General features: G+C 39.2%; 2 protein-coding genes across 6 annotated transcripts in view; one reads left to right on the top strand and one right to left on the bottom strand.

Moving 5' to 3' along the window:
• Positions 1-756: 756 nt before the first annotated feature.
• On the top strand, positions 757-8,533 carry LOC129763399 (uncharacterized). Its single transcript, XM_055762427.1, has 5 exons — positions 757-800; positions 7,433-7,644; positions 7,727-7,804; positions 7,865-8,039; positions 8,099-8,533. The coding sequence occupies exons 2-5, from the start codon at positions 7,507-7,509 to the stop codon at positions 8,428-8,430; spliced, it is 723 nt and encodes a 240-aa protein (XP_055618402.1). The 5' UTR covers positions 757-800; positions 7,433-7,506; the 3' UTR covers positions 8,431-8,533.
• LOC129763369 (L-asparaginase) overlaps positions 8,458-12,761 on the bottom strand; it is a 25,121-nt gene continuing 20,817 nt past the window's right edge. For 3 of the 5 annotated variants that reach the window (XM_055762361.1, XM_055762372.1, XM_055762380.1), the window contains exons 4-5: positions 9,187-9,372; positions 8,459-9,127 (exon numbers count right to left, since the gene is read on the bottom strand). In XM_055762361.1, the coding sequence (XP_055618336.1) occupies positions 8,540-9,127; positions 9,187-9,372 (774 nt within the window). In that variant the 3' untranslated portion in view covers positions 8,459-8,539. Of the gene's footprint in view, positions 9,128-9,186; positions 9,373-12,761 lie in introns of all 5 variants that reach the window. The other 2 variants (XM_055762395.1, XM_055762385.1) reach the window with 1 other exon arrangement.

Below are 12,761 nucleotides of genomic sequence, written 5' to 3'. Positions count from 1 at the left end.
TATTTAATAATCATCTAATAATTCTTTTTCTTGACTAAATTTCAATCTTGGAATCTTGGTCGAACTTTTTAGGGTTTTAAACCATAATTCTTAGTTCATTTCGTAAATCAAAGAGTACCTGCAACTTTTTGATATGTTTTAATGAAATTTTCCTATGTCGAAAATCAATTTGAATCACGTCTAATGACCAATATCATATCATAATTATGAATAACATTTCGCCTTTTTCGGGTGGTAGTATTTGGTCGATGTAAGGTCCGGGCTATATGGTGAATGCATCAAAACTTCCCAATCAAGCTCCTTAAATTTTTGGCGTGTCGTCAAATATGTTTGTGATCCTGCGTTGCAATGATGGAAGATGATGGAATTCTGCTATTTTCCCTTATTGCTTCATGTATTCTATCCAATTGTGAACAGTAGAGGTCTGAATTAACAGTTAGACCATGTACTAAACACTCATAATGGACGCCTGAATTAGCAAAAAAGGCATATTTTGAATCTTCAAAACTCACTGAAACAAACCGAAAGAGTATGGAATCCAAGTATGCATTGGTTGTTGGGATAATTTCATTTGTTTACATCATGGCTTCACCGAAGCAAGCGCGTCGCTGTTCGATTCTACACTCTCGAAACAAAAATCCCAGTCTATCCGATCGAGAGCTAGTAAAACTTTTTTGGAAAGTAAGCCTATCACCCAGAAACCTGGACGTGGCAAATCAGTGCATTCTAAGACACATGCGAAAGTAGTGGGTCTTTTCAAGCGGAACCTGAAGCTGTTATCGAGGGAAGCGACGAAAAAGGTAAATGATTAGTAATTCTACGTCCAGACAGGGAGGAATAGCACTGAATTGGAAATTTGGAGATATAGAAGCGCTCGAGAGGATTGTACGATAATCTGTTTACAAAATATGATTGCGTGTTTATGGACGACGAAACTTCTGTCTGGCAATTTCCGATCAAATTCCTGGGCATAAATTTCATATCTCGGTTGACCGGAAGAGTGCCCCAGAAGAATGTAAGTTCAAGAAGTCAAAATTCTCCAGAAAAGCCTTTGTATGGCAAGCAATAGGCAGTTGAGGACTGAAATTTGAAACTTTTGTTCCTTCTGGGACCATGAACCAGCAAATTTACCAACAGGAGTGCCTTCGAAAAAGACTACTGGCTTTTCTGGAACAGCATGAAGTGGATTGCCTATTCTGACCGGATTTGACAAGTTGCCACTGCTCCAATTCCAACGAATGAGGGCGAAAATTACGTTGCAGTGGTACCCAAGAAGATAATTTCTCCGGATCAAATGCGATGTACATACTGAAGAAAGATGGTGGTGCTGCAATTGATATGAAGGAATTCAAGCGGGAATGGAATTCGGTAATCAAACAACTAGGAATAGGGCTTGTGCAAAGATGATGGACCGTGTGTGAAGAAAAGTTTGAGCAATGGCCTAGACGGAGTACTGAAACAATGTCCTCACAAAAATCATAATACCCATTAATATATACCTGTTACATTGAACTATGGAAAATAGGAGGCATTCGTAAACCCCAACAAAATTTTTATGTCCAGATTTTTGCGTGTTCAATTATTAACATACGAATAAAATGCGCGTTCAAAATATTAATAGGAAAAAATATCTCAAACAAGTGCCCGACTGAAACAGTAAAAAAACCTGTCTAAAAGTTTCCTAGTACTTCTAACAAAACTCGTTATTACAACATTCACATTTCTCGTTCAAGATTCTTCAAGATTCTTGCAAATGACATGTTTCTTCGTTTCATGAAATACATGCTTGATATAAAAATGTAATAAAATAAAGATAGCTCAAACCGGACGATTCCTTTCTCGAGTTTTGCGCTTACCAACACATTTGGCGATATATTTTTATTTATATGGAAATCAAACATCAAATGGACTAACAACGCTTATCACGATATACATATGGGAATTAAATTTTCCGCATTTTCCCATCTTCCTTCAGTGTTTTCCGAAAATTTCCATTTGTCATGTTTGGTTCAAATATGGTTGGTTGAAATGTGTATGATATTTTTATGGGACCCCCCTTCCCCTTCCACGGAAGGGAGCAGTGTCATACCATCATAGGAATATTTTTTGTACTGTAAAATCCTCACATTTCAATTTTAATTCCATTTGTTTGATTAGTTCTCAAGTTTTGCAAAAATTAGAGTTTCATGTGTATGGCAGCCCCTTTTACATTTCATGCTCCCTAAAACCTCCACATGCCAAATTTGATTCCGTTTATTTGATTAGTTCTTGAGTTATAAAAACCAGAGACCCCCATTCCCCCTTTGGCGGGGGGGTGGGGGGTTGCAGTTCTAATCATCATAGAAACTTTTATTGCCCCCTAAAACCTCCATATTCCAAATTTAGTTCCATTTGCTTGATTAGTTCTCGAAATATGCAGAAATTTGTGTTTCTTTTGCTAACGATATTGGCGTTGGTTCCGAAAATACCGTGAGGTCCCATTGTCCTCAAATTTGCGAAATTCAATCCCTTGCGGCCAAGTAGAGGGGTCCATTACCTTTGTCTTTAAGTTTGTTTTGATACCCACCTCAAACAAATGTCAACATGTTCAACGGTCGGTCGGCAACTGGGGATTATAATTTTGCCACTACATCGTCCGTCTGCAAACAAACATCGGTCTTAAATTTCTTGCCAGCGAGCATTCTCTTCAGGTCTGCGAACAGAAAATAGTCGCAGGGGGCCTGATCTGGAGAATACAGTGGATGCGGAAGCAATTCGAAGCTCAATTCATGCAATTTTGCCATCGTTTTCATTGATTTGTGATTTTTCCATTTTTTTCACAATATCAAAAGTTGCTTCACTTTCAATGCTGTAACTTGTAACCGTCGGCGAACCTTTTTTTTGTTGAGGGGTTAAAAACCAGGTGGCTTTTACGCCACTCACCGAAGAGAGACCACCGTCGCTTTAAATGCCCGGCTATGGTAGAGCCCCTCTATCAAACGGTCCCGAACGGTTCAGGCCTTCAGGACTGCCACCTTCGGACTACAGAAACCTTCGGTGTCTGGATGTACCAGAATGGTCAGCACCTTTATATTTTTTTTCCGACAACCGCGAACCAAAACCGAATTCCAGCTTCCGAACGGATAAGGGATTGTTTCGGTAAAACGGAAATTTAATCAACGTGATTCTCCAACTAGAAAACCCCTATTTCGACTAATTGACTTCTTTCTATTTTCTTTACATTTTCCACACTTTCTACAATATTCTATCTTTCTTCTCTCCCTTCCCCTTTGCTTTCACTTTATCATGTGATATCATGTGACCGCGGGATACTGCGGTTGCACCGAGTATCGGTCGGACGGCCCACAGCAAGGTCCTAGATAAGCCGCCTGATGAACAGGCTTTCCTTGATTATCCTTAAACGTAATCGCGAACGGAACACTTTAAGCTGTTTTTTTTTAAACTACCGATGATCACCAAGGCACGTTCCGTTAACCAACCGCTCCCCAAAAGAAATGCTCGAAGAACTCCAAATTCGGTTTGATCATACCTCTGAGTATGCCTAGGTGGCTGTAATTAGAATTCGCCCGTAATACCTATTGTAATACAGTAGACATTTTCCGGAATTCAGAGCCCTCTGCAAGCGAGTCTGTGACTCTCGCCATATTCAAAGACCACCCTCAATTGGGAACTCCACATCTTTTATGGCATGTTTTGAATTTTGAATTATTTTTTTATTATTTTTTTTTCTCAACATATTTTTTTCCACCAAACGTTACAAACTCACGAACCAATCGACCAATTGCTGTCAAATTTTGACACGTATCCATTAAAAGATGGTGCTTTGTGATAGTCAAGTAGATTACAGCAAGAGGCTAGACGTCATGTGTTGTCCTTTCATTAAACATGGAATAAACGTTTCACATTTTTAACATCAAAGACATTTTATTTTGATTCTCAACATAAAGATGAAATCAATTTTAAAGCCCAGAAAATTAGTATTTGTATTTGTAAGCATTCATCTTGTACTGATATGGAATTATTAAATTAATTAAATTAATTAAATTATCTGAAAATTATTATTAGAATTTCACCAAATGATATTCATCGAGAACTCCGTTGACATTATTCCCAAAAAATCCAACCGTGACATACGTTTGGCATTTTGTCGAAATCTTTTTAGTAGTTCCAGTTCTAGAAAAAAAAACGCTCTAGCGAGACCTGGTGTCACCATCCTATTTGTGACAATTGTCACTGCCAGCCCAGTGGATATGATGGTGTACATATAACTTGTGATCACTTGTTTTGTAATGACCAAACATACAAATTGCTTCTTCTAAATTAACGACCACTAATTTGGAAACATTGAAAGGGATCCAATGTTCATGAAATTTGATGGTTTGTGGTGAGATTAAAATAATTGTTCACTGAAAAATAAATTTACAAAAAAAATGATGGGACTACGCCTATGGACACGGACGGGATCTTGACATAGGACTGTGATTGTGTGTAGTAATTGCATTTAAATTGAGTTTTTCATTGTTCAAATCTGTATTTTTTTCTCTTCTGACACATCAAATGGATGCCCTGGAAAAACCGTTTCCTGTATGTATTTGTATCCTTTAAACGGGTTAGATGACTTAACGTGGTAGAATTCGGAATAGCATCTGTTCGTGACAACACGAAGGAGCGCCAACTATCTGAGAATGGAGGAACTACAACAACGAAAAACCCCTCGTTCGTCAGACATGCGTTTGTTATTATTATGTGTTTGTCTCGCGTCTGGCTGACGTTTCATCGTTTCCGCATACGACATTGCGTCTGAATACCTACCTGAACGTTTTGGTTTTCTGATGACCTGAAATAAAAAGGGAAAATAAGTGAAATATACCTACATGCTGTAATCTGCTACCGACTGCAAGAAATTTTTCGGAGACGTTTCGCTCGAACGGACAACGGCCCGTCTGCTGCTTTGATGATCTACCGACAGCATCGTTCAAAAATGTACACAAAAATACCATTAAAGCCACTACTACCCTTTCCTTCTGTTTATTCAATCATGCAGAAGAAGACAAAGAGTCACCATGTATAATTTTTAAACACAAGTCTAAATAGTTAAGACCTACATAAATATAAGACTGAGTCAAATCAACTTATGAGTACAAAAATATATTATAGATAAAAATAGCATTATCTCCTTCGTTACCACGTTGTCCGGAACATTGTTGGTAATAACTTTATAACCCTATAAGATCGCGACTACTCATAATCATAATCTGATTTACGTGGGTATACCCTTCCGATCTTCTAAATCAGCAGCCATTTAAATTCATTTATTGCATTTTTACATAACCAAACAACATATTCGATATTATGACATGTTGGACCACAATTACACAAATTGTTAGTAGTGAGACCAACACGATAAAAACATGAATATGAATGTTGTTACCTTAGGGTATAAAATATAAAATGGATGCCTATTATCGGTAAATGGAGAATAATTCATTTTACGCATCAACTCACATTATGAGCTAACGCCCGAATTCAAGCAAAAAGATTTCTCGTTGCGTCGGGGAGGAAGCGAGTGGATAGTACAATCGAAAGAAAACATACCCAATTAAATCGTTTAATTGTTAACTTTTTTACTATATTCACTGTTCATGTTTCAAGCAAAGAAAATTGTGGATAAATTTCCTGTCTAATGATATATAACACAACATATGTCGCAATAACCATTTTGAGTAATATGCGTTTGAAAACTCTTAATAAATCGTTACATTTTTCGTAGAGTGACTCCCCTATATAGAAATCAAAGACATAGTCCTATGTCAGAAATCTATGATCAAAAATATCGGAAAGATCTAAAAGAAAAGATCGATTTTCGCTATTTTTCGGAGTATAATGAATCGATAAAAAAATCGGAAATCGGAGAGGAAAAGATCTATCTTCTAAATATCGATATTATGACCAAGATCGCCCTATGAATGTTATTCGATTGCAACATATACTATTCTTCGGAAGCAGTTCCAATACATGATCAAATTTCAAATCAATTTGATTTCAGATGACATTCACTGTGATTAGAAAATATCGGGATTTTTTTTATTTAAACGTACCGTGCATGTGGGAACCGGTTTATTTTTTTTTTTATGTTGGTACTACCTTAAAACGGACATCTGTCAGGGTTTAGTGCCATCCGATCATTAGTGTCTGCCTGACGTCGCAAGGGGCATCAAATAAAAACCATCGAACAAGCACCGTATCCACCTGATATGGCCCCGTGCGACTTTTTTTTTTGCCCAAGTTGAAGGTGCACTTCGTGGAAAGACATTTTAGTCGATCGAGGAGATCAGAAAGAATAAGACGATGATACTAAAGACGATCCCTTCGTCGGCCTACCAGGGATGCAAGGAAAACTGGGTTGGCACATGTGTATTGCTTCAGATGGATCATATTTTGAAGGCGATACAATGAATTTGCCTGAAATTTAACTCTTTTTTGGTTTATTTAAAAATTCCTGGTACTTTCTGACAATTACGTATATGTCATTGATATGCGACAGCACAAGGTGGTGACATCTATTGGTTATTGAGTTACCCACATCTATGGTTTCAGTCCTAAAGAGAATACGAGAACGATAGAAAAGATAGAAAGTTTTCCCAAAATTGTTTTTGACTTCGCTTATGTCGATGCAAAAACTTCATTTAGTTTACCTCGTGCTAAGTTTAAGCCACTATTTCTCTTTGAAACTTAATTGAATTTGCTTTACACTGAATGGTGTATAATTCATATCCTATTATCATAAGCGCTTTATCTCTAATACGAAGACAGTTTTCACAAATTAGACTATGAGATAATCACATTTTCACATCCAATTTAACGGTCGGCGTCAATCTTACTCTACGAGACGTCTCAACGCGGACGACGGTTCCGCAAATGTGAAGCGTGCGAAACATGTGCACAGGGACAGATCAACATAACGACGAAACACATTTCGCTCAATTTTGCAACAATACTATTGTCAGCCAATGTTGTCTCCTCCTTGGGGGTTTCCCTGTAGTGACAAAATTCAATTACATAATTTTAAACGCTCACTGCAATGCAACAGACAATGCATGCAACGTCAGGGAAATAAATCTACCGTTGCAAATTAGAGCACACAGTTTGTTCAGTTCTTACGCTTCTGCACTTCCATGCCGCGAAATCGAACGTTACCAACGGTTAATGTCGACATCCTTCCAATCCGAAATCCATCATCTCGAGCTGCCACCTCTCCACCAATCCGAAATGTCGGTCGGAATTGGATTGGCAAGCCCAGGAACATGTTTTCGTTTCGCTCAGTTTAGCAAATGCATTACAACTGTTAACAACATGTTGCTCACAGGTAAAGTGTCCGCCCGAGTTGTAATTCTGTTTGGGCTACTGGTGGCCCTTTCCGAAACCGTTTCAGGACCAGCGGCAACCGGGAATTCTACTTCCAATTATTATCGTTACGAGCAAACGTCCTATCGCTCCCAACTGCCAATGTCGGTGGACAGTGGAGCCGATTTCCTCACACTCAGCGAAGATCGTCGATCACATGATCGGCTCGTAAGGAGCTCCAGAAGGAGAAATCGAGAACCAAAGTTCATCAGCTTCCAAACCAAAGATGATCATATTGAGGTACAGTATTGTGTTTTGAAGGAACATAGTTGAAAAATGAGGACAAATGGAAAGAGATCATAATGTTTTCCGGAAATTATAGATCGAAATCGACTTCAACATTCCCTTCCTATCGATTCCGGTGAAGAAATCGGTGGACGGAGTGAGCTCTTTTATAAAGGTAAAAATATATTTCTACGATCTACTGCAACACACGATTGAAAAAAAAAATCGTTTTCAGGGACCACTTGTCAATGTAAATCTAGGCGCTGTTGCTTTAGCAGGAATCATGGCAATCGGAGGCGCTTTCATTGGAAGCTTTGCTCGAACGTTCAGCGGTCAAAATCCGGCGACTTCCTTCGGACCGTTCAATTTTGGGCGAACGGAGAACACTGAACGGCCAGGAGCAGAACGAAGTAAGTGTTAGTAGATATTCGCTTGACGGGTTAAATTTCAACAATAACGATTCCCACAGAGAACGTCATTTGGACGCTCTGGGATGGGGTTGAGCAAAGTCTTTCCAAATTCGACATCGATACAACCGCTTGTACCCAGCGCACAATTTGTTGGTACGTTAAGGAAGCGAAGAGTAATGTGGACGAGAAAAAAGCTAGCGGAATGGATGTTGTGATCAACGGGCTGAGCAGTGCAAATTGGGCGCTAAGTTTTGTGAATGGAACGGCCATTGAAGATGCCATCAACGCTGGCCGGAGGAACTATAACTGTGAACAATCGTTTCCATCGTGCCGGATCGGTCCACAAATTGTGCAGCAATTTCTAGGTAATGGATTGAAACCTGAAAATTAGTTATCACTCCATGAGAGCAACAATTATTTGTGTTGTAGTTGTAGATAATCATAATTGTATTGTAGATTTACATAACATAATTTTATTGTTAAATAGATAATTTTATAGTCTAATCATCGATCGAATCGTGGAGGACGGGTCGTCTAGTCTCTTCGGCCAGTTCTTCACCCAGCTTAGCATTCTTCGCCAGGAGAAAATCTATCACAGGTTGTGAGTTAAGTTTCACAGCATAGTCCAGCGGTGTGAACCCAAGGTAATCCACGGCATCAATGTCAGCGTAGTTTTTGATTAGATATTGCACGATTTCAAGATTTCCATACATAGCGCCCACGTGTAAAGCTGTTCGTCCACTTGCATCCTCCTGGGATAAATCCGCACCAGCGATTCGGTACGACTCTAGCCGCGTTAGCAAATGCCTGGCAGCTGCATTGCACAGACTATCACCGATTGATCGTATCGAGCCGGTCAGATGAGCGCCACATTTGACCAGCAATCGTATGATCTGATGGTGATCGTTCAGGATTGCGTCCATCAGCGGAGTCCGCTCATAGCGATCGCGAATATGCACAGCGGCTCCGTTCTGCAGAAGAAACTGAACGACATCCAGGTTTCCTTCACAGCAAGCCACGTGGAGCGCTGTTCTGTGGTCATAATTTTCCGCGGACAGATTTGCACCGTACCCTTTCAAATTATTGAGCTATTGAGAGGTGTTAATTTTAGTGTATTTGATGCTTGAAAAAAAAATGATTGTCAAACCTTAACAATATCTCCAGAGACAACAGCTGAGTTCACCATCGCCGGAAAAAGGGAAGACTTCAGTTGACTGAGTTCCTTCACTGAATTTAGATGTAACGTTCTGGCGACAGCATCAATCAAATCGTACTCTTGCATTTCAGGGGTCTTCTCGTGAGTCAACTCTCCACGGAGATTGCTTTTCATCAACTACAAACAAACAAAAAACCAGATTTGACCAACTGATAGGGACAAGGCATATATACAGTGACTCAAACTCGTAATCGTACGCCACCATGCAGATCTCTTTTCCCTTCTTTTGAAAGTCGAAAACAAACTTTCGGAACATTTCATTCAGATAAAATCTTAGTGTCACATGAGACTTAAAAGGATCACTATCTGTTTTCAGAATAATGGTTTTTATTTCTCTAAGAATGGCGAATGTATGTGCTAATGTATGAAAACTGACTCAAACTCATATTCGTACGTTGGTTGACATCTCAACTCGATTTCGAAGGCGTTGATCAATGTCAGAATGCAATCATTAGTATGGTATCCCTAGTTCATTTCAACTATCTTTAGCTGTCTTTAGCCATTATCTACGAGTTTTATGGTGTATTCGGAAGGAATATTCATCCATTTTTTTTATCAAGTGCTTTTTAAAATCGTTATTTTCAGAAATTTGATGGTTTCTAAATTTCATACACAGATAACTTCGTTAGTTTTTTTTACTGGGATTGATGTCGGAAGATTGTGGAGGAATATCAATAACTTTTGAGCAATTGTAATGTAACCATGTGCGAACTTCATATATTTTGTGCTCTGGGTCACTGTCTTGGTAAAACTTGAATACTCGATTCCATCACATCGTGTTGACCAGAGGTGCCAGGTTTGAGGCATGTCTTCATTTTGAAGACATTTGACTTATTGTGAAGACATTCGATTTTGTGAAGACATTTTGAAGACATTATGAAATGTGTGAAGACATATGATAGCGCACGTGGGTTTTTGAGATATAATATTTCCATGAATTTTTAACTATCATTCACTTGCTTTTTTCAAATAGAATGAATTCATCAACAAAGCGACTTTAACTTCAAATTTTGGAGAATTTCAAGTGGCCTGAATACATATTGTATCTAGAAGACATAAGTTCATTTACGCTCGAGAATTCAAATGATTGACATTGTAACACCAAATCAACAAGATGATGAAGCTCATTGTTTGAACTAGGATCAAAATGCGTTGGATGCAACATTACAACCTAATGCTGCAGATACGAAGCTATGATACTGCTTCGGAGAACGATTTTTTTGGTGATGCATCCGGTGAAATAGTGTTTGAAGGATTTCTTCCGAAATTGCGTCATTCATCGCGAATCAATAAGGGCAAAAAGCCAAATCGTTTCGATTTAGAAGCCAATGTTGTGTGTCTTGTTAAGGAGAATCCACGGAACGTAGTTACAGGCCACGATACAAATGGAACGTGGGAATTGACAGAGTTGCCTGTCGGAAGAAAAGCAATAGACAGTAGATGAGTGTATAAGGTAAAATGTGATGGGTTCGGAGAAGCAGTAAAGTACAGGACTCGTCTGGTAGCGCAAGGCTACTCGCAGCAGCACGGGGTGGATTACGAGGAAGTGTATGCCCCGGTTACAAGCAAAATCTCTTTCCTTGCGTTACTTGCAGTTGCGAGTTTGCACAACATTCCACTTATACATCTTGACGTGAAAGCTGTATATTTACGCGGCGAGCTCCAGGAGGAGATGTATATGAATCAACTTCCAAACTTCGAGATACAAGGAAAGGAGACCCAAGTTTGCCGACTCAAGCGTAGCATTTATGGCCTGAAACAAAGTGCCAGATGCCGAAATAATCGACTACACAACATATTCAAATGGGATTTCACCAGAGTACGGCAGACGCGTATTTGTATACAAAAGCCATGAATGGCAAGATGGCCTATCTATTAGTGTATGTCGACGACATCGTTCTTGGCTGTGTCGATGAAACAGCCACTCGTTTAATTTTGAAAGGATTAGAAGAACAATTGGATATTACGAATGTTGGCGAATTGAAATATCTCTTGATCATGGAAATAATACGAGAAAAATGAAACTACAGTTAGAGCTTGAGTGGCTACATCGAAAAGATAGCTGCTCGATTTGGAATGATCAACGCTAAATTTTCAAAACCACTAATGGATGAAGGATTCTTGAAGCAGGAATATATCGATAAATTTGAAGATCTATCAGAGTATAGGAGCTTAGTAGGTGCGCAGTACATGCACAGCTGGATATATCTGTGAGCACTTCTATATTAGGCAGACGAGTAAGCAGTCCTTCACAGATAGACCGGCTGGCTGCTAAATAGGGTAGTACGCTACTTACTTGGCGCCAAGTTTTGAAAATAATCGGTGAGGTAGGAGAGCTGATTGGCTACACAGATGCGGACTGGGCAGGCGAAATATCAAGTCGAAAATCTACTTCCGGTTTTGCATTCCTGTTTGGTGGAGCGACTATTTCGTGGATAAATCGAAAACAGTGTTCAGTGATTCTCTCTTCAATGGAAGCGGGATACGTCTTTTTATGCGTAGCATGGCAGGATGTTATATGTCTGAGAACATTGCTAAAGAACTTGGGCGAGGAGCAGCATAATGCGACGGTGTTTCATGAGGACAACCAAAGTTGCATCGCTTTGATTAAATCGGAGCGAGTTACAAGGAAATCCAAGCATATTAATACAGTTCGTGAAAAATTCATGCGAAGAAAAGAAGGCCGAGATCAGATACTGCTCAACAGACACGATGGCGGCATATATACTTACTAACTAAACTAGCCTTTGGCGGCTCAGAAACTTCGACATTTTGCAGAAATGCTGGGAATGCAGCCAGGGATTGAAAGAGTACACACTGAGGAGGAGTGTAGAAATTAGCAGTGCGACCCCCGTGCATCAGCAATAACGGCAACGCTGTCATAACACATACATTGGAATCAAGACTTTTCCTTTGTTAAGGTGAAGGTGGAAGCTAGCCATTGTAGTAGTATAGGTAAACCCTCGTGTAAAAATGGGATAATAGTGTTTGTGAGAGAAGAGCAAAGCACACGTAAATAGATCAATTCACTTATCAGACTGTGTGGCGCTTCATTGACACGAGTCTTTGAATACATTTGAAAAAAAAAACAAATAACAATTCAATACTAAAGTAAAATGTATGAACGATATATTCCGATGAACAATTGCAAATATAAATATATATAGAAGGTGCATTTGCATATGATTCTGATGATACGCGAGCGTAACATGAGCAAATTTATAACACATGCGAATTGGGGCTCTTTTGGTATTAACAAGTTCTTCCGCATAGTAACTCGATGTTGATAATTCCTTAATATTTTCCTTCGTTGATCGTATTGTTTTCACATATTCACGTTGGAAAGCCTTAACCCTTCTCTTCGTTGGCCGAGGCATTTAGATTGAATTTAATACTTTTCCGTTTACTGTTTTTGAAAGCATAGGCAGCCGTGGCAGTGTTCCGAGCTCTGCAATACAATTTTCTTACCCAATGTTAAAGTTGCTAAAACTTACATTATAGACCCA

This window comes from Toxorhynchites rutilus, chromosome 1 (assembly GCF_029784135.1).
Source record: "Toxorhynchites rutilus septentrionalis strain SRP chromosome 1, ASM2978413v1, whole genome shotgun sequence".
Taxonomy (NCBI): Eukaryota; Metazoa; Arthropoda; class Insecta; order Diptera; family Culicidae; genus Toxorhynchites; species Toxorhynchites rutilus.
The sequence above is the reverse complement of the archived record's forward strand: the minus strand, read 5'-3'. Positions and strand labels throughout refer to the sequence as shown.

What these genes read in the sequence shown, in the direction of transcription:
- LOC129763399 (XM_055762427.1), top strand. Translation starts at nt 7,507, where the DNA reads ATGTCGGTGGACAGTGGAGCCGATTTCCTCACACTCAGCGAAGATCGT. An exon ending in CCAAAGATGATCATATTGAG is followed by an intron (nt 7,645 to 7,726) that starts GTACAGTATTGT and finishes CGGAAATTATAG; the next exon opens with ATCGAAATCGACTTCAACAT. An exon ending in GAGTGAGCTCTTTTATAAAG is followed by an intron (nt 7,805 to 7,864) that starts GTAAAAATATAT and finishes AATCGTTTTCAG; the next exon opens with GGACCACTTGTCAATGTAAA.